Source organism: Pezoporus wallicus, unplaced genomic scaffold (assembly GCF_028554395.1).
Source record: "Pezoporus wallicus isolate ANWC-B61680 ecotype Strahan unplaced genomic scaffold, APGP_CSIRO_Pwel_v1 contig_12993, whole genome shotgun sequence".
Lineage (NCBI taxonomy): Eukaryota > Metazoa > Chordata > Aves > Psittaciformes > Psittacidae > Pezoporus > Pezoporus wallicus.
Window position 1 is genome coordinate 39637 of NW_026637136.1, and position 23312 is coordinate 62948.

A 23312-nucleotide genomic window follows, 5' to 3' on the forward strand; every position below is an offset into this window, starting at 1 on the left:
GGGTCCTTCTCTTCCCTTATCCCCAGAATTCTGTGCCTCCCACCAGGGAAGAGAGCCAGGCTTCCTTTAAAAATCCAGTATTTATTGAATGGTCTTAAAAAGACTCCTGGGGAGTGCTCAGGACCAGGGGTGCATCCTCCATGCCCAGCCCTGCCAGAGAGCTGAGCTCTGTCGTGTGCTGGCCTGTACCTGTGCTCTGAGGGCAGCTCCCTCAGCTGGAGCAGGCAGCAGCAGCCCTGCTGCCTTTCCCGGGCTGCCTGCAGCCTCCAGGGAGGCCTGAGAGCAGCGTCTTTGCACCAGCATTGTCCAGTGTTTGCTGTGGCTCCTTTGAGCAATGTGTGCTAGCACCCACCTTCCACCTGGTGCTCGGATCCAAGGGAGCTGCAGTGGCTGAGTGGGTCCCCTGTATGCTCCCCTGCCTGCGGGGAGGGACGTCCACAGCACCCAGGCCTCAGATGGACAGGAGCGGAGCACGCTGCTTGGCCACACAGGGAGGCAGGTCCCAGCTCAGGCCTGTCCCGTGGGGCAGGTGAGGAGAGGGCAGCAGGACACGGGTGAGCCAGTGCCTGTCAGGAGAAGAAACCAAAACAAGTGTTGGTGCTTCTCAGCTCTGCAAAGCCAAGCCAGGGCTGTGAGCCCTGGCCCTGAGTTGCAGTGCTGACTGAGCTCCTCAGCCACAACTCCCTGGGCAAAATGGTGCTGGGTACACCAGAGCTTGCCAAGGGGCAGGAGTGAGGAGCCATAGGGCAGCTGATGCCCAGGTCCTCCATGCTTTGCACAGCCCAGAGCAGCACACAGCATGGGATGTTCACTGTCCTGCTCTGCCCAAGCAGAGCCCTGGTGTCCCGGTACCCCCACATGATGCTGAGCCACCACCCTCCCAGGCAGGGACTTCCCTGTATCTTTACCTTGGCACGTCCACACCCAGGAACACCTTCCAGTTATCCCAGCTGCCATAACTGTAGGGGTTCCTGAAGAGCTGCAGGCCAAGGAGTCACACATCAGGTCTGGCTGCGGCCTGGCCACCCCCCTGCTCTGCAGGCTGTGCTCACCTTGCCCTTTTTCTGCAGCCTCTGCCTCTCCTTCTTGTTGATGTGCCGCTCGATGCTGGTTTCCCCACGGGTGATGAGAGCAGCGTGCCACAGCGTCAGGGCACCCAAGGCCAACGCCACCGAGCTGGGGATGGCAAGGGACAGCGGGCTGCACACAAGCTTCCCCTCCCTGGTGCCACAGGGCTGAGGCTGCCTCCCTGCACCCACAACTGCATAAGTGGGTCAGCACATCTACACCCCTGTGGGAGAGCCAAAATCCCTCCTTCTCAGTGGCCCAAGAGCTGGCAGGGCAAGGAGGTTGGTGCAAGAGCTCCAGGGAGGCAGAGGGTGAGCAGTGTCATGGGGCAGGGGGCTGCACGCTGCTTCCCCCCACACTTTGCCCAGGGGCCCCTTACCTGCATAGGACCCAGACATAGACCACGCTCTTGTGGAAAGCTCGCTGGCGGAAGGAGAAGGTGGGTGGTGGGGTCTGGTAGTATGTCTGAAAAAGGATCAGAGAGAGAGGAGCTACCCAGACTGCTTTGCAGCTTGAAGCCAGATGGGAACTGCACCACCCCTTCCGGACACAGAGCTTGGCCAGCTGGAACCAAACACAACAGCCAGGGTGATGGGGAGGCAGCCCGAGACAGGCATGAGACACATGAAAGCTGGCACACCAGTGAGAAGCAGGGGGCTGGAGGTAAAGGGCAGGGACACCACACCAGATGCTCAGGGTGAGATGTATGCACTGCTGCAGCTTCCCCAGGGCAGCAGGGCCTGAGCAGTGCATGCCAAGCAGCTGCCACCAGTCAAAGCCCCCGGGAGCTGGGTGCACAGGGAAGCAGAGCTCAAGCTGCTGGAGGCAGTGCCTGTAGCAGAGCTGCCCGACCAGCCCCAGCTCTCTGACACACGAGGTAAGCTCAGGGGCTGGTTCTGGCTGCAGGGTGCTCACTCAGAGCAGGGCCCCAAGCAGGACCCAACCAGCAGGGCAGCTCTGCTCCATGCTGTTTGCAGCATCTGTGGGGCTGGGATGTCCCACCTGGTTGACAGCCACCTGCAGTCTCTCCTTCTCAAGCAGTTTCATTCTCTAGGGGGTGGAAAACAGGACACCCGTTACGTGTCTCAGAGGAGGGGCCTTTCCCCCTCACCCGCCACAGGACCAGGGCAGCTGGGGGCCTCACAGGAGGAAGGAGAGAGGAAACAACACGGCCAGGCCTGGCCAGCCCTGTGCTGCAAGCTCAGCCTGGGCAGCCCCGGTGCATGGCAGGGTGAGGGCTGGGGGCTGCTGGCTCACCTCAATGGCTGCATAGGCATCCCGGAACATCTCCCAGCCACTGATGCTGCAGTAGATGCAGCCCATGGTCATGAACAGGCAAAAGGAGAAGAAGTAGCGGTGGTTGTAGTGTCCCACACAGTTGTTCAGCCAGGCTGCCTCTGGCATTAAGGGTATGTAACTGTGACAGTACATGGGTCCAAATCCACCCCAGGGACCAGGGTCGTTCTGGGCCCAGCCCCCAGCATCCTTCCCTGTGCTGGCTGACTCAGGAGAGGTGCAGGACAGGGAGAGAAGGGGGAAGCAGGGTCAGCTCCCCTAGGAGAGTGCCATGGGTTAGTACTGTGAAAGGATACGGCAGTGGTGGTCCATCTTCAGCACACACCTGGGAGGGAGGAGAGTAGCACCAGTGTCAGCACAAGCACTGTGTTTGGGAAGGGCCAGGCAGCCCCCAGCCCTGCAGGCTGTGTGAGAGATGAGGCAAGAAGCCAGCAGAGCAGAGGGGAGGGGGCCCCCATCTCTCAGTGTGGCAGGGAGAAGGAGAAGGGGTCCCAGAGGCTGCCCTGAGTGCTGTGTTGGGCCCTACCTGTTGCAGATGCTGCAGTGGTGGGTGCGAGCAGGCTTGGGAGCAATGCATTTCCTGCAGATGGAGACGCCGGTGAGATCATCCTTGGCCTGTGCACAGGTCAGAAGAGATTTGTGCACCCAAGCCCTGCAACCATCCCATTTTCCCTGCTCTTCACCTCCCCTGTGACCGCACCACCACCTCCTCACCCAGCCTGGCTGCTCCTATCCGTATGCAGCCTGCAACAACACCAGGCTGGTTTAGCTGTTCCCAGTGAATGTCTGTAGCTGTGCCCAACCAGGAGAGGCTGCACTGCTGGCTGGTGTCTCACCTGCGGTGGATGCCCAGGTGAGGTGGTGATGGCCATGTAGTAGTGGAAGATGATCATGATGAGGTTCCAGTGTCCATAGGCGAGGTGCCAGCAGATCCAGGCAGGGGTGTAGGTCTGCAGGATGAGGGGCAGGAGGCAGATGTACACGATGGCCACGACGGAGCTCGTCAGCCCGATCACCAGTGCCACAAACACCTGTGTGAATGGGGCCTGTTGTCACCACAGTGTGCAGTGTCTGTTCCCTGCTGCCATGGGGAGAGGCACCGGCAGGATGCAGCCACAGGAAACCAATCAAAACAACACACTGAGGTCCCACTTCCTTCCTGCCTAGGGCACAGGCAGCCCTGAGGCCCAGATGCCCCAGCATCACGCTCATCCCAGTCCCCAGAGCCCGGTGAGGGTACTCACCACGCCGAACCACCGGGTGACATGGTCCACCAGCCAGTAGATGGGCTCAAAGAGGGAGTCAAGCACCACATCGCCATTGGTGAAGGAGTTGTAGAGCAGGGAGCGGAGGCAGAGGTGCCCGTAGCGCCAGAGCTGCTCCGCCTGCCGCACCAGCGTGCACCGCCGCCGCCGGCCCAGCCGCAGGCACCGGAGCAGGAGGCGCATTGCCGCTGCAAACACGCGCTGCCGGCTTCTCATCCCTGCCGCACCACACCTGCGGGGACAGCTCAGCGTGAGCAGGCCCTCCTGCCCCTCCAGGATGTGCTGGTGGCAGCCACACAGCACAGCAGGGGCCTGTCCTTCACCCGGCACAAGGATGCAGAGCAGGGGGAGCTGAGCCCGGGCTCCTGGAGACTGTGAGGCTGCTGCGGCTGGGACACCTCTGCTCTGTGCACGGAGCAGGGGGCACAGGCCCCTCAGTGTCTGGGCTCAGGTGTTCTCTGGTCTCATCTCATGTTTCCCAGCGGGGAGGGGGCCGGGGCAGCGACACGGAGAGTCTGACTCAGGGGAAACTAGAGAAGGCACCAGAGCATCCATGATGCTGGGCCAGTTCCAGGGATGATCCCAGACCCAGCCCTTCCCAACAGGTCAGGAATGGGGGAACCCGAACAAGATGCATGTGGAAAAGCTGGACCAATATTACTCTATCTCTCCCAGTCCCCCTCCTCATCACCAAAAAGCAAGGCCAGTATGCTGTTCCACAACCTCTGGATCAACCTGCAGAGGCCACCCTGCCCCACTGAGAGTCCCAGTGCCTTCTCCTTCCTCATCCACCTTGGACCATGTACCAGCAAAGGGCAGCTCCAGGCCAAGGCGATGCTCTGCAGTGCTCCCCTGTCTGTAGAGCCCCTCGTCCCACCCAAGAGCTGCACTGGGAATGAGGAAGAACCTGATCCAGCCCATAAGCAGGGAAAGTGATCCGCAGGGCCGGGGCCCCCAGGCCTCCGGGCAGGCACTGCCCATCAATATTAAGCAGTGAGGCTGCCCCGGGGTCCTGCCAAGGCACGTTCTGAACCTGGGCCAAGTGTTCACCTCGGCACAGTGCCAGGCAGTGCTGCCACACCACGGAGTCCTCTCAGCGGGGATCAGCTCCCTGTGCTGCCATATCCACTGCACAGGGAGCAGCAGCAAGGGTCAAGGCAAGAGCTGCAACATCCCGATGGGCTGTCCAAAGGAGCGAAGGGCTCCTCTCTGCCCTGCCAGACACACGTGGGGCTGACCCAAGGCTGGGAGCAGCCGGACACAAGGGCACCAGACCCAGCAGCCCACCCCAGGTCACAGAAATGGCTCCTGCCCAGGTTTCCTGTGCCCTGGTAAGGGAGAGGTGGGATATGCAAACCCCAGTGCCACCCCGTTCCCCACGTTTCCCCTTGACTCTGGAACACATCAGGTGAAAAGCAGAGCAACAACTTCCTGCTGTGCCGCCTTTGGGTGGCACATGTCCCTGTGCTGTCAGTGTGACAGCAGAAAGTGCTGCAGCAGCAGCAGATCCCTCCAAACAGAGCAGCTCCCTGCCCCTCGGACAGCTTCCTCCCCTACAACAGCTGCTGAGCAGAGAGCCCACAGAGGAGGAAACCAGCCCCAGGGCAGGACCCGGCTCTGTTCCCAGGCACCTGCCTGCAGACAGCAGCACAGCCGCAGGTGTGAGGCTCCAGCAGAGCCAGACACCCTCCCTAGCCCAGTGAGCCCTGGGGGCTCCAGCCCTCGGCCCTCCCCACATCCCAGTGGGGCACTGAGCAACCACCAGCATAACCAAGACCACAGCCCGGGGGGGAGGGAAACCTCAGATTCGGCCCTACCGCAGGCACTGCTCCTGCCAGAGCCACGCAACCCAGTGGCACCCTCCTGTGGCACCCTCCTGTGGCACCCAGCATCCGCAGCACAGAGGTAAAGCCGCTCTGTGGCACCCAACCCCATCACGCAAAGGCTGCCTACACCAACAGCACAAACCCTCAGCCACACTGCATCCAGCCCCACAACACCCGGATCCAGTGCCCCGCAGCACTCTGGCCCTTCCAGACCTACAGCATCCCCGGGGCGACAGATCCCACCCCTGCGGTGCCTGCCGGCCCGCCCAGCCCCCTGCAGGCCCGGTCCCCGCCCGGTCCCACCGCCCCGGAGCAGACCTGCCGCCCGCCGCCCGCCGCCCGCCGCCTCCATGCCCGCCGCCCGCCGCTCCACGGCCCCACGGGCAGCGCCCGCTGACCCGCGCACTGCGCCTGCGCGCCGAGCATGCCGGAACGCGGCAGCAGCCGGCGCTGGCATACAACTCCCAGCGGGCAGCGCGCTCACGGGTAGGGAAGGACCAATAGCTGCGCCGCTTAGATCGCAGTATTGACTCCGAGGACCAATAGGGTGAGGGTTTTCTCCAGGTGCGCTCCCGGACGCGAATATGGATACGCCGGAGCGGCTCTGTGTCCCCGGTGAGTGCGGGTGAGGAGACGGGGGCCTGGAGCTGCGGGGTGCCCAGGCCGGGGTGGCCCGGGGGAGGAGTATGGAGAGGCCGAGGCTGTGGGGAGGGGGTTGCCCCCCCCGGGGCAGCGCTGCCCCGCCGCGTTGGGCCGGCCGGGAGCGGGCATGGGCGGTGCGGGGCCTGGGCCGCCGGCGCGGGAGGTTCCCTGGCAGTGTGGGCTCGCCCCTTAGGCGAGCGGCTGTGCAGCGCGGAGGAGGCCACGGCTGGCAGCGGGACCTACACCCGGCACGGATTCATCTTCTCCTCGCTGGCTGGGTGTGTGGAGAAGACGAGCGAGGAGAACGGGGTGAGCACGGAGCGGCGCATGGAGCTCGGCCCCGGAGCCGGCTGCTGGGCACTGAGGCCGCGCGGCCCCTTCCCATTGGGCTCCGATGGGATTTGGCCCGTGCCTGCCGTTATCCTGTGCCCCAAGCTAACCCTTGTGTCCACTGCCCTGCAGCTGCCCGTTGTGTCTGTGGTGAGAGACAGTGACCCCCAGCTCCTGCCCGACGTGGGAGTCGTGGTGACATGCAAGGTAGGGTGACAGAGTGCACTGTGGTGGCAAACTGCAGTCTTTGTTCACACGTTTGGGGTGAGATGAGGAGCCCCTCACCTCGTCAGAACCCTTTGCAGGAACCCCAGCAGGGCAGAGGGAGCCTGCTGGCACCATTGGGTCCCTTACTGTCAAAGGAGCCAGATATTGGCATGGGGGGGACACCTCCCTCGCAATGGTGCCTGCCTGAGGTGGGCTGAAGGGAGGTTTTCCTTTGCTCTCCCTTCCACAGCTTTCTGTATGGAGGGCAGTGCCTGGGACAGCTTGGAGAAAGGGTGGCACTGACCGGGCATTAGTTTGCCTATGGTGGGAGAGGGACTGGGATCACAGTAGGTCTTTGCCTTATTCACGTGTCTTGAGTTGAACAAGTATCGTCTTCCTCACTGGGCATCCTACCTCCACTGCTTGTTTGGTCACGAGGAGGAGGCAGAGTGAGACATGCGCTCCCCACATACAGGCCTGTCCTGCCTGCACCCTGCCCTTTCCCTGTTCCCCTGCTCTCCAGGGTGAGAGCAGGCTTTTGCTGGCACTGATTCCCATTTTCCTCCTGGCAGGTTTGCAGCATTAACTCTCGCTTTGCCAAGGTGCACATCCTGTACATCGGCTCCACACCACTGAAATCCATCTTCCGGGGGACCATACGGTAGGGAGAGGGATGGTTCCTCATGAGATGGGGTCCAAGTGTCCCATCCTTAGGGAGGGGGAAGGCTTTTCTGGGCAGTGCAGCAGCTGCCCTGGCAGGATCTTTGCCCTGAGCACTGGGCAGGAATCCAAGGTGTCCTGGGAGCACCCAGGGAGGCCTGGGCAGCTCCTGCTGCAGGCTGCAGAGTTGTCTTCACTTGCTGCCACTCAGATCCCTCTGTTTCCTTTTTCAGGAAAGAAGATATTCGAGCCACAGAGAAAGATAAGGTCAGTGAGGTGCTGCCTGTGGCTGTGCTGCTGCGGCTGCCCTGCTTTCTGCTGGTGGGGGGCACCTGTCCTGCTGCTGACAAGCACCCTGACACACTGAGCCTTTCTGCCTGCTCTCTCCCGTGCAGGTGGAAGTGTACAAGAGTTTCCGCCCTGGTGACATAGTCCTGGCCAAAGTCGTATCCTTTCCTCTTACTGCCAGGGACAGGGGGTTTGGAATCTCCTCTGGGGGGCCTTTCCCTTAACCCGTGTCTGACCAGATCTCGCTGGGGGACTCACAGTCCAACTACCTCCTGACCACAGCAGAGAATGAGCTGGGTGTGGTGGCAGCACGCAGCGATGCAGGTAGGGATATGGCAGTGCTGCTTCCTGTCTGCCTTTCCTTTCCTCCTCCCTTTCCACGTGGAGGAGCATGATTTCAGGAAGCAGAACCCTGACATGTGGCATCTCAGGGATGCAGATGGTGCCCATCAGCTGGTGTGAGATGCAGTGCCCACGGACACACACCAAGGAATTCCGTAAGGTGGCCCGCGTGCAGCCTGAGTTCCTGCAGACCTAGCAGCCGCGAGGGGACCTGCGGGATGAGGGGCTGTAGGGCCAGAGCAGCCCCGGGCCAGGGAGGTGCACCAGCCAGGCCCTTGCTGGCAGAATCAATTTTCAGATAATAAATATTTTTTGAGAGCTCTGTGCTCTGACCCCTTACAGCCCAGAGGTGTGGCTGGGGCTGCCAGAGGCTGCTCCGGCACTCATAGGGGAGCTGCTATGGGACAGCTTTCACAGTACCATGCCATGAAGATGCACGTGTTCCCAGCCCAGTGGTGCTGCTGCAGTGATGTGAACAACCCAGAGCTCTGGGCATTCACTTCACCAGGTTTCCACACACAGGGAGCAGCTCTCCTCCCTGCCCTACCCCAATAACTGGTGCGGGGCAGCTGTGCTCAGCCCAGGGCCCTGCGTATCCTCCTGCCCGTTGCCTCTGGGTGTGGCCTAAAACCACAGCATGAGGGCTGGGTGTCACCCTTGGGCGGGATTGCGGAGCTGAGCTTGGCTCCCAGCTGCTGCCTCACACACACGTGGTGCTGGACAGGGAGGGAGCCGCACCCACCCGGGCACAGCAATGCTCAGACTCCCCGTTATTGCGCATTACTCCTTTATTGAAGTGGAACAAGACAGCTGTTAACGTTGGACAGTTACAGCCCCCCCCCCCCGTGGCCCCAGGCTTGTGGCATGGGCAGAGGGGGAGGCCACAGCAACAGGGCCACGTACACGCAGGTGAGGTGGGGACAGTGACATCTGCTTCACTAGCAGGACTGGGATGGGCTTCAGCTGGGGGAAGTATGTGGTGGGCACGAACCTCCGGGCGACAGGCGCCCTTGTCCAGAGGCAATAAGTTAAAGCAGGGGCTGGCAGGGCTACGTCCAGGGTCACAAGTACCACTTGCACCAAAACACAATCCCTTCAGCATCCACACATCCCAGTCCCAAACCCACAAGGGGATGGGGTCCCCACTTTGGTTGCTGCCTGCGCTGTGCTCACCCCACTGCTCCCAGGATGACTAAACCAAGCAACAGTAACCAGGGGACAAGAGCTGCCAGGAAGCAAAGCAGAGGAGCCTGGCACAGCAAGGGATCGCTCAGCATGTCCCCCTGCAGACAGGGCCCGAGGGCTGGGATCTTGGCAAGGAAAGATGTGTGGCTGCTGCCTGATAGAGCCAGCACTCCCTTTCACACAGCCCTCCACACACAGCCCCTCACCCCGAGCTGTCTGCAGAGGGGAGCCTGGTCCCGAGGGAATAGGGCTAATCCTGGGGAGCTGCTCCAGTTCTGCAGCTCCAAGTTCCTACAGCTGTGGGGGGTGTGCACAGAGGGGAGGAGGGGGCGGGGGCCTCTACTACTTAATAGCCTGCTGCCTGCTCTCACTTCTTGACCTTGCCCTGAGCAGCAACGGCCTCCATGGCCTTGCGCACTGTCTCCTCATCCCCCAGGAACTGCATGGGCTTGACAGGTTTCAGGTTCTTGTCCAGCTCATAGACAATGGGGATGCCAGTGGGCAGGTTCAGCTCCATGATGGCCTCTTCTGACATACCTGCAAACACAGATGGGCTGTTACTTGTGGCCCTGCTCGCACCAGGGGAGACCCTCGTGATACCCCTGCAGGGCTGATGTACCTTCCAGGTGCTTGACAATCCCACGCAGGCTGTTGCCATGGGCAGCAATAAGGACTCGCTTGCCCTCTTTGATCTGCGGGACGATTTCCTCATTCCAGAAAGGCAGAGCCCGGGCAATGGTGTCCTTCAAGCTCTCACATGTTGGCAGCTGGTCCTCTGTCAGGTCAGCATAGCGACGGTCCTGGGGAAAAAGCCACGATCATGCAGCAGCCCAGTGCACCCAAGCAGTGTGGGAAGGCAGTGGCAAGGCCTTTGTCCCTCCCCTAAATTCTCCACCTGAGCACCCACTAGACAGGCTTGGAAGCAAAGAAGCATGTTACCAGTCTGAGGCTGCAATCAGGGCTGAGCCCCTCCCAGGGAAAGCCACATGTCGCTCGCTCTGGGCAAAGACACCAGAATAAACCTCCATGCACAGGTCATGGGAATAATCATTAACAGAGATATCATCCCTTCTGGTTTGAATCTGTCTGTGCAATGCCCAGGGGTTCAACTCCCCTGGGAAGGAGTGGGACGAACAGCCCAAAGCCAATGAGCATCATGCACAACCACCTGGCTGCTGCAACAGAGACAGAGGAGACTTTGTGGAGGAAGCCACATCACCCTGCAGGGGCCTAATGTGGCTTTTAGGAGCTTCCAGCAAGGCAGACTAAGAGCAATGGGTCTTACCTTGGAGATGGTGCTGTAGAAGGGGTGATCGGACTGCATGGGAGGTGGAGGGATGTCATAGGAGCGCCTCCAGATCTTCACCTGTGCCTCACCGTGCTTCGCCGCCGTCTCAGCCTTGTTCAATCCCGTGAGAGCCCCGTAGTGCCTCTCATTCAGGCGCCAGGTTCGGATAACGGGTAACCACATCTGATCGATGGCATCCAGGACGGTCCAGAGAGTGCGGATGGCCCGTTTCTGCACCGAGGTGAAGCAGATGTCGAACTCATAGCCGGCATCTGGAACAAGAAGGAACGGGGGGGGGGGGGGGGGGGGGGGGGGCGACACCGGGGAGGTTAGAGCCGGGCCTTACGCAACCAGCGAGGTGCCGAGCATGGCAGCCGCACCGCGCGGCTACCGGGCACGGGTGGCAGGGACGTGACCGGTAACGGAGAACCGCCCCCCCCGCCCCGTTACCTGATACTCCCCCTTCGGTACTAAAGTCCCGCCCCAGCACCAGAGAACACCCCCCCGGCATCGGAGGACCCCAAACCCTCCTCACGAGGCCCGAGGCGGCCGCACATCCCCACCCCTTAATCCACACATCACCCCCCCACACCCTCCCTCTTCCCCCGGTCACCGGTACCTCGGAGGGCCTCGCCGCCGCGCCGCGCCTCTTGCTGCCCGGCGGGGCTGAGATCGGCATCGTACCAGCCGCTGAAGCGGTTCTCCAGGTTCCACGCGCTCTCCCCGTGGCGGACGAGGACGAGGCGATAGGCGGCCATGGCGGAGCAGCGGCGAGGCGGGAGACAGGGGCGGGCTGACCGGTGTGCGCGCGCTCTCGCTCCCTCTCTCCTCACGCCGCTGCAGCGCGCGACCGACGCAGCCGGCCCAGCCCCGCCTCCTCCCCGAGCGGCGCATGCGCGAAGCTGGCGGTCAGGGGGAATCGCACGTAGCTTATGGCGGGGCCGCGAAGGGCGGTGCGACCTTCAGGGCGTGACGTCACCGCGCGGTACCCGGTGCGAAACGGTGTCACACCGGGGCACGTATCCGAGCCCTGACCCGCCCGACCGAGCTTCGCTTTCCTGGTCCCCCGCCTCAGTGGGAGGTGCCTGGTGCTGAGGGCAGCCGTGCCCTTACTCAAGATGGCGGCGGGCGCCGGAAGCGGAAGGGGATGTGTGCGTGGCGCGGCCGCACGTGGAGCCGGGTGCAGCATGGCGCGGGGTGGGCGTCTCCGGTCGGGTGCCGCCGCCAAGCTGAAGCGGTGGCGGAAGGGCCACAGCAGCGACAGCAACCCCGAAACGCGCCAGCACCGCCTGGCCGCCCGCAGTCGCTTCTGCAGCCGGCCCGCGGGTGAGCGCAGGCGCCGGGCGGGGAGCGGGGGCCCGCCTTCCCGGCGGGAGTGCAGGGACACCTGGGGGGTGCGGGACGAGCCTTTAAGTCCGTGGTTCCCCATATCTGGGGTTGGGGTAGGAGGGACCAGGGCTGATCCCCGAGCTACAGCCTCAGTAGGCGGAGGCAGCAGACCGGGGAGGGGAACCGAGCCCACGGCGTTAACGAGCATGGCCTTGTTGCCTTCACCCCGACACCGGGCCGTGGAGTGAAACGGCACGGCATGCAGCGGTGCCTGTCGTTCTGCCAGGGCCCAGTGAGGGTCCTGCTCGCAGCTGGGATATGTGCTGTCCTGGCAGTGTGACTCTCCTCATGGCGGGAGCGATTCAGCTTCCAAAAACATTCTGCTGATACAGAAATGTGTCTTGTGGCATGCGCTGTCCTCTTGCAGCTGGTTGCAAGCTGGTGTGTGGGTCCCAGAGGGATGTGAAGTATATGCTATGGCTGTTTGGTTGCCAGGGTTCCAGGTAGAAGAAGATGAATGGGGCAGAATACAAGAGGCACCTCAGTGTTAAAGCCTTGGTATGGCAGGGCATGTTTGTGCAGACATAATGCTCTCCTTCATCAGAGAAGGTGGCTGGACTGTGCCCTGGCTTGTTTATATAGGAATGAGGAGCTCTCTCTAGTTATTGTGCTTTCTGTCATCAGGAGGAAGCAGCATCAGTGTCCCATACCCTGGAGATGAGCTCCAGCCAAGTGGGTCTGGCTGATGGGGGTTTTGGGGTGAACAGTGGAACAAGACAGCTTTGTTTTTCTGAATGCACCTCTTCCCCCGGCAGAGAAAAGTAACCTGACAGTGGATGCGGTGAAGCTGCACAATGAGCTGCAGTCGGGGTCCCTGCGTTTGGAGAGGACAAGTGGCAGTGCCCAGCTCCGTATGGAGGAGGATGGTGCTGCAGAAGCTGCGACAGAGAAGTCCTCTGGCACCTTCCTGAGCGGGTTGAGTGACTGCACCAACGCCACCTTCAGCAAGGTGCAGCGCTTCTGGGAATCTAACTCTGCTGCTCACAAAGAGGTATGGGCAGGAGCAGGGCTGGGGCAGGGGGGTCTGGTGGAGATGGCCCCCCAGGTGTGAGGCTGTGGGCACTAACTTGCTCTCTTTGCTGCTTGTAGATCTGCGCTGTGCTGGCAGCAGTGACAGAGGTGATCCGCTCGCGGGGAGGGAAGGAGACTGAGACAGAGTACTTTGCTGCACTGGTGAGTGGTGGCTGTGAGGAGGTGTGAGCAGAGCTGCTGTTGGCAGCGTGCGTGGGCTCTCAGTAGGGTTAGTGGAGGAAGGTGCTGTGCTCCTAGTTGAGGTCCTCCAGCAGAGATGCTTTTGGGCTGCTCCTGGGTTTTATTCCCCACTCCACAAGAGTTGGGGAAAGGCTGGCCTGGTATGAAGTCCTGCTCCCCCCTCACTCACCCGTTCCCTGTTCCCAGATGACCACGCTGGAGGTGGTGGAGTCCCCTGAGTCAATGGCTGCTGTTGCATACCTGCTTAACCTTGTCCTGAAGCGGTGAGTGGCTGACAAAGGAGTGGTGAGAGCTGCCTGGCCCCAGCATGGCAGAGGGCCTTGCGCAGTCCCTCCTCCCCAGGCTGGGGAAGGCACCCAACAGGGGCTGGCTGGGGATGCAATTCCCCGTGACTGCCACCAGCTGTCCCGCTCCACCCCACTCGTGCTCCTTTCTTCCGGCAGGGTCCCAAGCCCTGTGCTTATAAAAAAGTTCTCAGATGCCTCAAAAACCTTCATGGGTATCATGTCCTCGCAGGCCTGCAGCAGCTCCACCTCTGCCCTGCGATGGGTGAGTAGCCAAGTGGCAGCCAGCTGTGCCAGCTCTGCCCAGAGCTGTGGTTGAGGCTGCTGCTGTGGGGTGGTGCTGATGCTCGGCTTGAAGCTGTTGCAATGACAAGAAGGGTCTCTCTGGGATGTTGCTAATGCCTCTGCTGCTCCCTTGTCACAGGTCCTCTCTTGCCTGGCCACACTGCTGCGGAAGCAGGACTTGGCAGCCTGGAGCTACCCTGTCACCCTCCAGGTCTATCACGGCTTGCTGAGCTTCTGTGTTCACACCAAGCCCAAGGTGAGTGCGCAGTGCCTCTGGCAAGGGGTGACACTGCCTTTGGGACTCATTTCTGGGGCTGGCTGTGCCCCTGTGTTCTGTGGCTTCTACCCGCATGGGCTCTCCTTCCCCAGGTGCGGAAAGCAGCGCAGTATGGCGTGTGCTCTGTTCTGAGGGGCAGCGAGTTTATGTTTGGGGACGTAGCTCCTGAGCATCACCCTGCAGCACCATCCACCGCCAAGTTCTGCGTGCAGGAGATTGAAAAATCTGGAGGTGTGGGGTGCTGGGGCAAGGGGTCTGCAGCTGAAGGGGGGGGGGTTGTGGCTGTGGGAAAATAAGGACTTGAAGGGAAGAGATATGGGTGCAGTACCCTGGGATTACTGGGGAGGGTATGAGATGCCTCTGGGGCACCTAATATAATCTGGGGGGTCCCCAGCCATTTGTGTGTTGCTCTGCTCTTCCCAGAAGTTGGGGAGTGTTCATCACAGCTCTCTGGGTCACAGGCAGGGCTTTGCCATGGGGTGGTGCCACAGGCTCAGACATTGCTCTGCTCCCACAGGCACCAAGGAGGCGACCACCACACTGCATGTCCTCGCCCTCCTGCGGGACCTGCTACCCTGCTTCCCTGCAGCCGTGGTGAAGACCTGCTGTGAGACCTTGCTCCGAGTCATGACCCTCAGCCACGTGGTGAGTGTCCCCATGACAGGGATGGCAAGGGGACAGCCCCTTTATCTCTCAGCTGCACCCTGGAAGGGCTCAAACCTGTTTGGGTGCTGGCTGGGAGCCTGGAAATGCAGGATGCAAGACATGGAGGAGCCTGGGGTAACTGGTGCTTGCTGGTTTGCCTGCTGTGGAAGAGAGAGGCTGACAGGGTTTCAACTAGATGATATTAGGGTCTTTTCCAGCCTTAACCCTATGAGGGAGCACAGTCACAGCAGTGTTTGGCATCCCGGAACAGAGCCTGCTCTGGGGTCGGGGGCGTAAAGCAGAGCTCCCCCCTTCCTGACACCGTGTCCTTTGCAGCTGGTGACGGCGTGTGCCATGCAAGCCTTCCACAGCCTCTTCAGTGCCCAGGCCAGCGTGGCCTGCCTGCCGGCTGAGCTCAACGCCCAGATCATCACTGTGAGTGGGGGCTGGCAGTGCGGGCAGGGATGGCCATGGCAGTGCTGTGACACCCACCTGCCCTCCCTCTGCTTTCCCAGGCCCTCTATGACTACGTGCCCAGCACAAGTGACCTGCAGCCGCTGCTGACCTGGCTGTCCACCATGGAGCGGGCACACGTCAACCTGGGCAGGTGGGTGCAGGGGCACGGCAGGGCAGGGAAGGGGCAGCTGTTTGGTGTCTCACCTGCCTGGTCTCTCCTCTGCAGGCTGCAGAAGGACCTGTGCTGGGCTCACCTGCCTCGGCTCTTCTCTGCCGCCATGAACTGCTTCCTCTCCCCACACTCCCAGGTGGTGGCGGCAGCAGCGCGGACCCTGGAGGTACCACACACGGGTTCCTCTCTGTCTGGCTGCTCTGGGCCTTGTGGAGGCTCTCCCCAGCAGTTTGGGTTTTTTTGGGGGAGTTCTGTGCTCCTCTGTGCCTGCCAGGCTGGGGAATCTGTGGCCCACTGCTGCCCCATTTTCCCTGTTTGCCTTTGCAGACCCTTCTGAGTGAGTGTGTTGCTCCACACATGGAGGACCTGGGCACTGTTTCTGCATCTGCTCCAGCCCCTGCTGCCTACCTGTGCAAGATGTTCAAGTGAGGAGTGGTGGCATGGGAGAGGCTGTCCCCATGAGTCTTTCTGAGCTCTGAGTCACCCTGCCTGGTCTCTGATGGGGGCTGGCAAGCATGGTGGGCACCCTGGTCATGCAGTGTCAGTCTCTGCCAGTGTGATCATCTCCTCTCTCCTCAGATCAGTGGAGGAAGGCCTGACATACCGCTTCCATGCAGCATGGGCTGAGGTGCTGCGGGTGCTGGAGATCTTCTTTGGGACATGTGGGAAGCAGTGCCACCCCATCATGAAGAAGGTGAGGCAGGCTGGGAGGTCACAGACTCACCCATGGAGGCAGGGTGGGTGGCTGCATTGTCCTCTCCAGCTGTGGAGCAGCGCCATCCCAGGGCCCACTGTGCAGCTCTGGGACCAGCACAGGAACAGGCAGGGAAGCTGGCATCCCTGGGCGGGCATAGTGAGAAACACGTGCCAGAGCTGCCTCTGTGGCTCATCTGTGACCATCCTGCCCTGTCCCCACAGTGTCTCCAGTCTCTGTGTGACCTGCGTCTCTCCCCACACTTCCCCTACACTGCCGAAGTGGACCAGGCAGTGGGGGCTGCTGTGAGCACCATGGGCCCTGAGGTAGTGCTGGAAGCTGTGCCCCTGGACATCGATGGCAAAGAGTGAGTACAGCGATTTTGCTGTAATGTGATCATGAGGCAGTGATTTTGCAGCCTGTTGTAACCAGCCTGTTGCAGCCTGAATGTAACCATTCCCATTCAGTCCCCATACAGTGCTGGAGGTGTTTGGCTGTGCTGAGCCTACCTGTGCCCAGCCTTGAAGCTGGGTAGAGGTGCCCTGTGCTCAGGGACTCATGCCAGCAGTGCCCTTCACTCCCCTGACCTGCCCTTCTCTCCCCAGGTTAACGCTGGATTTCCCCCGCAGCTGGCTCCTGCCAGTGCTGCGAGACTATGTGCAGGGTGCACGGCTCGGCTTCTTCACCAGCTACTTCTTGCCCTTGGCAGCTGCACTGAAAAGCAGAGGTGAGACAGGTGGCATAGTGGGGGTCCCAGCGGGTGCAGTCCTGCAGCCCCAGGGTTTTCCATGGGACCTCCCTTCCATACCCTGAGATGGAGTGGGGCTTTGCCACCTCTGCTGCTCTAGCCATCTCCCCCTTCTCTTCTGCAGCCCTGGAGTTTACCCAGGCTGGGAAGAGCATGGAGGCTAAGATCTACGACACGCTGCAGTGGCAGGTAACAAGAAGCACCCAGGAGCCCTGCTGTAGTGTACCCATGGTGCCAAGCTTGGGAATGGGTGACTTGGGCAGAGGGTGCCACCCTCCCCTCTTTTCCCTCGCCTTCCAGGTCTGGACCCTGCTGCCCGGCTTCTGCACCCACCCCACAGATGTGCTGGAGGCCTTCAAGGGTCTGGCCCGCACCCTGGGCATGGCCATCAGCGAGCGCCCGGACCTCCGCCCCACTGTATGCCAGGCCTTGCGCACCCTCATCCACAAAGGCTGCGGGACAGGTCGGGTAGACAGACCCTTGTGATGGGTCCTTATCCCCTGCGGTGACCTGGAGAGGGGAGATGCTGATCCATCCCGTCCCCCGTCATCCTCTCTCTAGATGCAGAGCGGGCAGAAGTGGGTCGCTTTGCCAAAAATTTCCTGCCCATCCTGTTCAATGTGTACAGCCAGCCCGAGGAGGATGGGGGCAGCAATGCTCAGCACCGCTCTGTGCTGGACACTGTCCGTGCTTACCTGACCATCACTGACCCCCAGGTGAGGGGGCAGCAGGGCAGGCTGTGCCGGCTCGGGCCAGCATCTCCTACCCAGACGGAGTCTGATGGGGCTATGGTGGGTGCCTGACTGGAGAGGACAAAAGGAGGTTGAGCAGAGAGCAGCCCATTCTGCCCTTGTGGGGAGGGAGCCCTTCCCAGCCAGAAATTCTTTACTGTGAGAGTGGGTGAGGAACTGGAACAGGCTGCTTAAGGAAGGTGTGAATGCTCTATCCCTGGCAGTGTTCAAGGACAGGTTGGATGCAGCCTGGTCTAGCAGAAAGTATCCCTGCCCATGGCATGGGGTTGGAGCTAGATGATCTTAAGATCCTTCCCAACCCAAACCACTGATTCTATGATTTCCCAATCCTGCAGCCGTATCTGGTGCATCATGCACGAGCCCTTTGTGAATTTGTTCCAACTCTTTTTTGGACCTGCTGGTGCTTCTGGTTTCTAGAAAGTCCTGTGGCAAGGCATTTGGATTGCAAACTCTTGTAAAAGCACTCCCTTTGGCTAACTCTGATCCTGCTGTGTGCTTGCCCTGCAGATGGTGTGTGGGTTCCTGCAGAAAGCCAGCCTGAAGCTGACCAGTCCTGAGAGCTCTGAGTTTGCCAGGTAACACCCAGGTGCTGGTGCTAATGGTAAAGCTGCCTGGTGAGCAGCACTAGGGCACTTGTGCTGTCTGTCCTGTGTGGGATCTGCCACTCCTGTGCATCCGATGAGACCTGCAGCCATTGTCCCACCTTGGTCAGGCAGTGTCAGTGATGCTGCAGTTACCCACTTGTGTGTCCTTCTCTATTGCAGACTCTCCATCCTGGACCTGGTGGTAGCAATGGCACCCTATACTGATGAACAGTCCCTGGACTCCCTGTACCACACCATCCAGCCTTCCCTCCAGGTAAGTCAGCCCCAGGGGGTGCAGAGGGGTACTTCCAGCTTGCTGCCAGCTTGGACCCCCGCTCTGCAGGGCTGAGCAGGTGCTATAAGGGATGGGTTTCTGCTGTGTGGCCTGGGCTGCTTTGGGTAGCCAGACACTATGGTGAGGGGCTGCCGTAACATATTGGCTGTCCCTGCAGAGCAAAGAGCGCAGCGTGCAGAAGAAGGCATACCGCGTGCTGGAGGAGGTGTGTGCTGCTCCCCATGATCCCTGCCAGGCCTTCGTCCGCTCCCACCTGCAGGAGCTGCAGGCAGCGCTGCTGGACTCACTCAAGAGTGCGGTGTCCCCGGCCAAGAGGGTGAGAGCAGTGGTGGAGCTCAGCTGCAAGGGGGGGGATCGGGCTGCAGAGTGTGTGACCCTGCGGGTACCAGTGCTGGGCTGTTTCTTTCCCCAGCCCCGCCTGAAGTGCCTGTTGCACATCGTGAAGCAGCTCTCTGCAGAGCATGAGCCCTTCATCACAGCCCTGGTCCCAGAGGTGAGCGTGGTCCCTGGGTTCTGCCTGTTGATTGTAGCCACAGGAGTGGCAGCAGTGATGCGATGTGCCTGTGTGCCTCCAGGTCATCCTGTGCACCAAGGAGGTGTCAGTGGGGGCACGTAAGAACGCCTTTGTGCTGCTTGTGGAGATGGGGCATGCCTTCATCCGCTTCGGGCCCACCCCCCAAGGTGAGCTCCTGCTCTGCTTGCTCAGCCACATGGCTGGGGGGGATCAGACCCACTGAATTTCAGCCCCGCACCCTGCTGAAACAGGCCAGGGATGCTGCTGGTTAGGGGGTGAACAAGGGCCTGAGTCATTCTTCTCTTGCAGAGGGCTTGGAGCGGTTCCTGCTCCTGGTGTACGTGGGGCTCACAGGCTCAGTCACTATGATCAGCTGCACGGTGCTGGCGCTGACCCGCTTGTTCTTCGAGTTCAAAGGTGAGCAGGAGCTGGAGGGCTGGAGGACAGGGACAGCACGGGTGAGGCAAAGCCCTCCAGCAAAGGGCTGGAGATGCTAGGATAAGGCTGTGGTTGATCCCTGCTGTGGTTGCAGATCACCTGGAGCTGAGGGTGGTGGAGCAGCTCCTGCAGAACATCTGCCTGCTGCTGGCCTCCCGCACGCGGGACGTGGTGAAGGCAGCCCTGGGCTTCCTCAAGGTCACACTGCTGCTGGTGGACACCAAGCTGCTGGCCAAGCATGTCCAGGGAATGGTGAGATCCCGTGCGGGGTGCCCCAGGGAGGGTGGTGGGGCAGAGCTGCATCTGCCTTGGGCAGCCAGGAGTATCTCCAGCTGCACCTTGATCTCTGGGGCTGAGACAGCAAAGGGGAGGTTCCTCTGCTACTGCTGGTATGGACCTGCCAGAGAACCTTCATGAACCAGCCGGCCAGGCAGGGAGACCTCCCTATGGCCCTGCCTGGGGTAGGCATGGGGAGGAGGCAGCAGGGTATGCAAGGTGGTCATACAGGGGAAGGGTCAGAGACTGGGTGCCCAGGGCAGGGGTGCTGTGGTCATGAGGGTCTCTGTGCTGGCAGCTGGAGGCCGTGGGGAACCTTTCTGATGACATGAGACGCCACTTCCGAATGAAGCTGCGGAACCTCCTCACCAAGTTCATCCGCAAATTTGGGTGAGCCGGGGGTTGCTGGGACAGCAGGGGAGCAGCCTGGGAAGTGGTGCAGGAGAAGGTGAGCACTGACTACTCTCTGTGCACTCCTCAGCTTTGAGCTGGTGAAGGGGCTGCTGCCGGCTGAGTTCCATAAGGTTCTGGTGAACCTCCGCAAGGCAGAAGCCCGGAACCGCAAGCAGCGTGCACTGAGGCGGGCGGCTGCAAGTACAGATGAAGAGGAGGCACCACTAGCACAGCCCAGAGGAGAGAGGTGAATATGAGCATGGGGTGAAGAAGGAGCAGCCCCCACGGAGGGCTTTGTGCTGGATCTCCTCAGCTGGTGCATCTAGCTAGGGATGCTGGAGACATCTCCAGGGCTGCTGTGCGTTGTGGAGCAGGCTAGGGTCTGCAACCCTGGGCTTGCTATGTTTCCATCATCCTTCCTGTCTTTTGACCAGCATGGAGGAGATCCTGGCTGACTCGGAGGACGAGGAGGAGGAGCTAGAGGAAGGGAAGTGGGGCAAGGAGGGGAGGAAGCAAGTACGGCAGAAGGGCCAGGCCTGGCTGAAGGAAGGGGAAGAGGATGAGCCCCTCAACTTCCTGGATCCCAATGTGTCCCAGCGGGTGCTGGGTGAGGATCGGAGCTTAGGATGTGGCTGGGGTGGGGGGGTTGGTGGGGACTGCTGGGGTGCACAGAGGCAATGGGGGTATGATTGCCCTGGGGGTGGGTCCTTCCCCAGGCCCTGACCCATTTCTCTGTGAGCAGCCACCAAGCCAGGCCTCAAGCGGGCCAGAGGAGTGAGCCACGACTTCCAAGTGTCTAAGGACGGGCGCCTGATCATCCATGACGAGGAGGAGGAGATGGATGATGAAGCCAAAGGTACTGCCTGGGCTGGCAGGGGTCATGTAAGGCTTGCTCTGGTACTCCAGGTGATTTTCTTCTTGCCATCTCTATGTGTGTGGAAGGGGCGGGAGCTGGTATAGCCCTATGTCACTCCCAGTGGCTCTCCTCTGGGCCACTGCCACCCAGGGAGGCACCTCCATCACCAACAGGGTGTAGGAGGGGACACGGCCACCAAATGCTAGTTTGGCAGGAGCACCCTGCTCCTGCAGCCTGATCCAGGGACTGGCACAGCACTGGGGCTGTCCTGAACCCGCATCCTGCATTGACCCTCTTGTTCTGTACCGTAGGAGCAGACGAGGAGATGGCAGATGTGCTGCAAGACGTGGGTCTGCGCAGTGTGAGTATGGGGCTTGAGGTCCTGAGGTGATGTTGGGGAACTTGGCCGTGACAAGCCCTTGCATGTGCCATGGCAGCTGCAGCTCTGTCCGAGGCTAGTGGGGACACTGGGCAAGCATCAGCTGCCTGGAGGGGTGTGGGAGACTGGCTGGGGACAGGGACATGCACAGGCAGCCTGGAAGGTCTCTGGGCCCCCATGGGAGGTCAAGGGCCCATGGGAGGTCAGAACTGTGAGGGCAAATGAGCTGCAGGGTCCTGCTGCCACCTTCTGCAGAAGAAAAGCCAGAAGCGTCGGTTCAGAGAGGAGCCAGATGATGAGCCTGAGGCTGGGTCCTACCCTCAGTACAAAGGTAGGTACAAAGCCTGTGTCTTCTCTGGGTCTCCCAGGGGCCAGAACCTCATCCCCATTGTGCTGGGCTGCTCCAGGACAGCTGGAGCAGAGACCTTTGGTGTGGAAAATGACTGCCCTTCTCTGCTGTCCTCACACGCAAGAGCTGGAGGCAGCTGCGCTGCTCCCGCAGCCTGGGACTGGGAAGGGGAAGCCCTAGGACCCCCTTCCAACACGCATTCCCTGTTTTCCAGCTGGAGGCTCTGGGATCCACCGGCAGCTGAACAAGGAGCCAGCCTTCGGTGCAGAGTACAGATCCAAGGTGAGAGGTGCTGGGGACTACAGGGTTGCAGAGGGAAGGAGGTTGCTGGGACAGGAAGCACTGTTTGTTGCTGGGGACCTGGTCCAGTAGCACCAAGGCTGGAGAGGATCTCTGCTGCAAGAGGAGTTGCCAAACACTCAGTGCCTGTGAATGTTCCCAGCCCCTCTTGGAGTCCCTGTCCTGCCCTTGCCGTGGCCAGTTTATGTTCACTGCTCAAAGCAGGTGTCTGTAGCATCATGTGTGTGGGAAACTGGCTTCCAGAGCCATGTGCTCATCTGGCACCCCACTACAGCATAGTCTTCGGGATGGCTGGGTGACAGGGTTGCACCAGAAAGGGTCACATGCATCTCGCCTCATGCTGCATCTTCTCCCATATCACTGTCTCCCACAGAAAGGTAAAGGAGACGTGAAGAAGAAAGGACAGCTCGACCCCTATGCCTACATCCCCCTCAACAGATCTAAACTCAACAGAAGGTGAGGCTAGCAGGAAAGATGCAGGGTCAGGAATGAGGCCAAAACCTGGGTTTGATCCTGCTTTCTGTTGTCATGGGGGGTGGTTTTGTGGGTCTGGGAGCTCCCTGCCAGCCTCTACACTGCTCGTTGTGGGGCTTGGAGCATCCCTGTGCATTAGATGTGCCCAGTGCCTGCACTAACCCAGCCTCCCACCCCTTCCTCCCTCCAGGAAGCGTGCGAAGATGCAGGGCCAGTTCAAGGGCCTGATGAAGGGAGCACAGCGCGGGGCCAAAGCCGGCCGCAGGAGCCGTCTGAGGGCACAGCGCTCCTGAGGAGACTCCGGTGCTCAGCCTGCACTACCCTAGGTTGGACAATGCCCTGTGGCCTCTGGGCACTGGAGGATGGGGGCTTCCTGAGTGGAGCAGTGAGGACTCCTCTGCGGAAGGTGGCCTGCGGCTGAGACTGCCTGAGAAGCCAGCCCGGTTGTGTTACGAACTCATGTCCCAGGCCCTGCCCTCCCGTGCCTGGAGGAAGGCGTGTGTGTGTGTGTGAAGGCAAGTGATGTGTAACAGCCTATATTGATAAATACGCACTGTTCCTATCCAGCCCGGATTCCTGCTCTCCTCTTGAAAGCCGCGCGTACTTCGCACATCTGTGCTGTGCTGCTGCCCCAGTGCAGCAGGGCTGGAGCCCTCTCCCCTGCGTGGGGCTTGCCTGGGAGCTGCCAGGAACAACGCTGTGGCACAGTGAGGCAGTGCCTGTGTCCCGTGCACCCCTGGCACACATGCAGTTGGGTTGAGTTGTGGAGTTGTCCAAAGAAAAAAGCTGGAGATGGTGAAGTCCTTTGCTTACAACCAGCTTTCTTATACAAACTCCCTCTTGGCAGGATTTTCTGGCCTGCACCATGGGCCAGGGGATCTGTGCCATGGGGGGGGAGTGCCTGCTATTTGGCTCCCACTGGTTTCTGTCTTGTCTCAGCTTTTCGTGTATCAGCCATGCCTGGTTGTGGGGCAGGAACAGCTCACTGTAATGTTCTTCAAATTGGCCAGAAAACTGCTACTGTAAACCTCTGTGTCGTGCCCTTTACCTTACCTGTGAGAGCTGGGAGAAGCCCTTTCATGTGTTCTGACCACCACCTGCCAGGTAGACGTGAGCAGTGCAAATAATCCTGAACCTTTTTAG

At 60.7% G+C, this 23312-nt stretch overlaps 4 protein-coding genes across 5 annotated transcripts; 2 read left to right on the forward strand and 2 right to left on the reverse strand.

The window, feature by feature from the left end:
* Nucleotides 1–75: 75 nt before the first annotated feature.
* ZDHHC16 (zinc finger DHHC-type palmitoyltransferase 16) lies at nt 76–5828 on the reverse strand. Of its 2 annotated transcripts, XM_057403641.1 has the most exons (11): nt 5774–5828; nt 3609–3861; nt 3201–3395; nt 2891–2979; nt 2661–2689; nt 2326–2459; nt 2071–2118; nt 1448–1533; nt 1053–1176; nt 909–979; nt 76–566 (listed from the first exon to the last, which is right to left on the reverse strand). In XM_057403641.1, the coding sequence occupies exons 2-11, from the start codon at nt 3843–3845 to the stop codon at nt 452–454; spliced, it is 1128 nt and encodes a 375-aa protein (XP_057259624.1). In that variant the 5' UTR covers nt 3846–3861; nt 5774–5828; the 3' UTR covers nt 76–451. The 2 variants fall into 2 exon arrangements, with proteins under 2 accessions (XP_057259624.1, XP_057259625.1); XM_057403642.1 differs by lacking the exon at nt 2071–2118.
* A 170-nt stretch (nt 5829–5998) lies between these two features.
* EXOSC1 (exosome component 1) lies at nt 5999–8197 on the forward strand. Its single transcript, XM_057403647.1, has 8 exons — nt 5999–6070; nt 6291–6406; nt 6560–6634; nt 7207–7295; nt 7528–7561; nt 7690–7740; nt 7822–7906; nt 8014–8197. The coding sequence occupies exons 1-8, from the start codon at nt 6040–6042 to the stop codon at nt 8118–8120; spliced, it is 588 nt and encodes a 195-aa protein (XP_057259630.1). The 5' UTR covers nt 5999–6039; the 3' UTR covers nt 8121–8197.
* Nucleotides 8198–8694: 497 nt separating this feature from the next.
* PGAM1 (phosphoglycerate mutase 1) lies at nt 8695–11276 on the reverse strand. The gene is made up of 4 exons (XM_057403644.1): nt 11017–11276; nt 10395–10669; nt 9729–9909; nt 8695–9646 (listed from the first exon to the last, which is right to left on the reverse strand). Exons 1-4 carry the CDS (start codon nt 11153–11155, stop codon nt 9477–9479), a joined length of 765 nt encoding a protein of 254 aa, XP_057259627.1. The 5' UTR covers nt 11156–11276; the 3' UTR covers nt 8695–9476.
* Nucleotides 11277–11488: 212 nt separating this feature from the next.
* On the forward strand, nt 11489–22699 carry RRP12 (ribosomal RNA processing 12 homolog). The gene is made up of 34 exons (XM_057403632.1): nt 11489–11723; nt 12542–12777; nt 12876–12959; nt 13185–13261; nt 13442–13547; nt 13707–13823; nt 13937–14075; nt 14362–14489; nt 14826–14924; nt 15005–15096; nt 15172–15283; nt 15445–15542; nt 15697–15811; nt 16036–16178; nt 16417–16538; nt 16684–16748; nt 16860–17022; nt 17121–17275; nt 17819–17886; nt 18076–18169; nt 18348–18506; nt 18603–18683; nt 18766–18871; nt 19014–19121; nt 19237–19394; nt 19717–19808; nt 19900–20058; nt 20246–20418; nt 20554–20667; nt 20979–21028; nt 21302–21377; nt 21610–21677; nt 22069–22151; nt 22360–22699. The coding sequence occupies exons 1-34, from the start codon at nt 11516–11518 to the stop codon at nt 22460–22462; spliced, it is 3951 nt and encodes a 1316-aa protein (XP_057259615.1). The 5' UTR covers nt 11489–11515; the 3' UTR covers nt 22463–22699.
* Nucleotides 22700–23312: the final 613 nt, after the last annotated feature.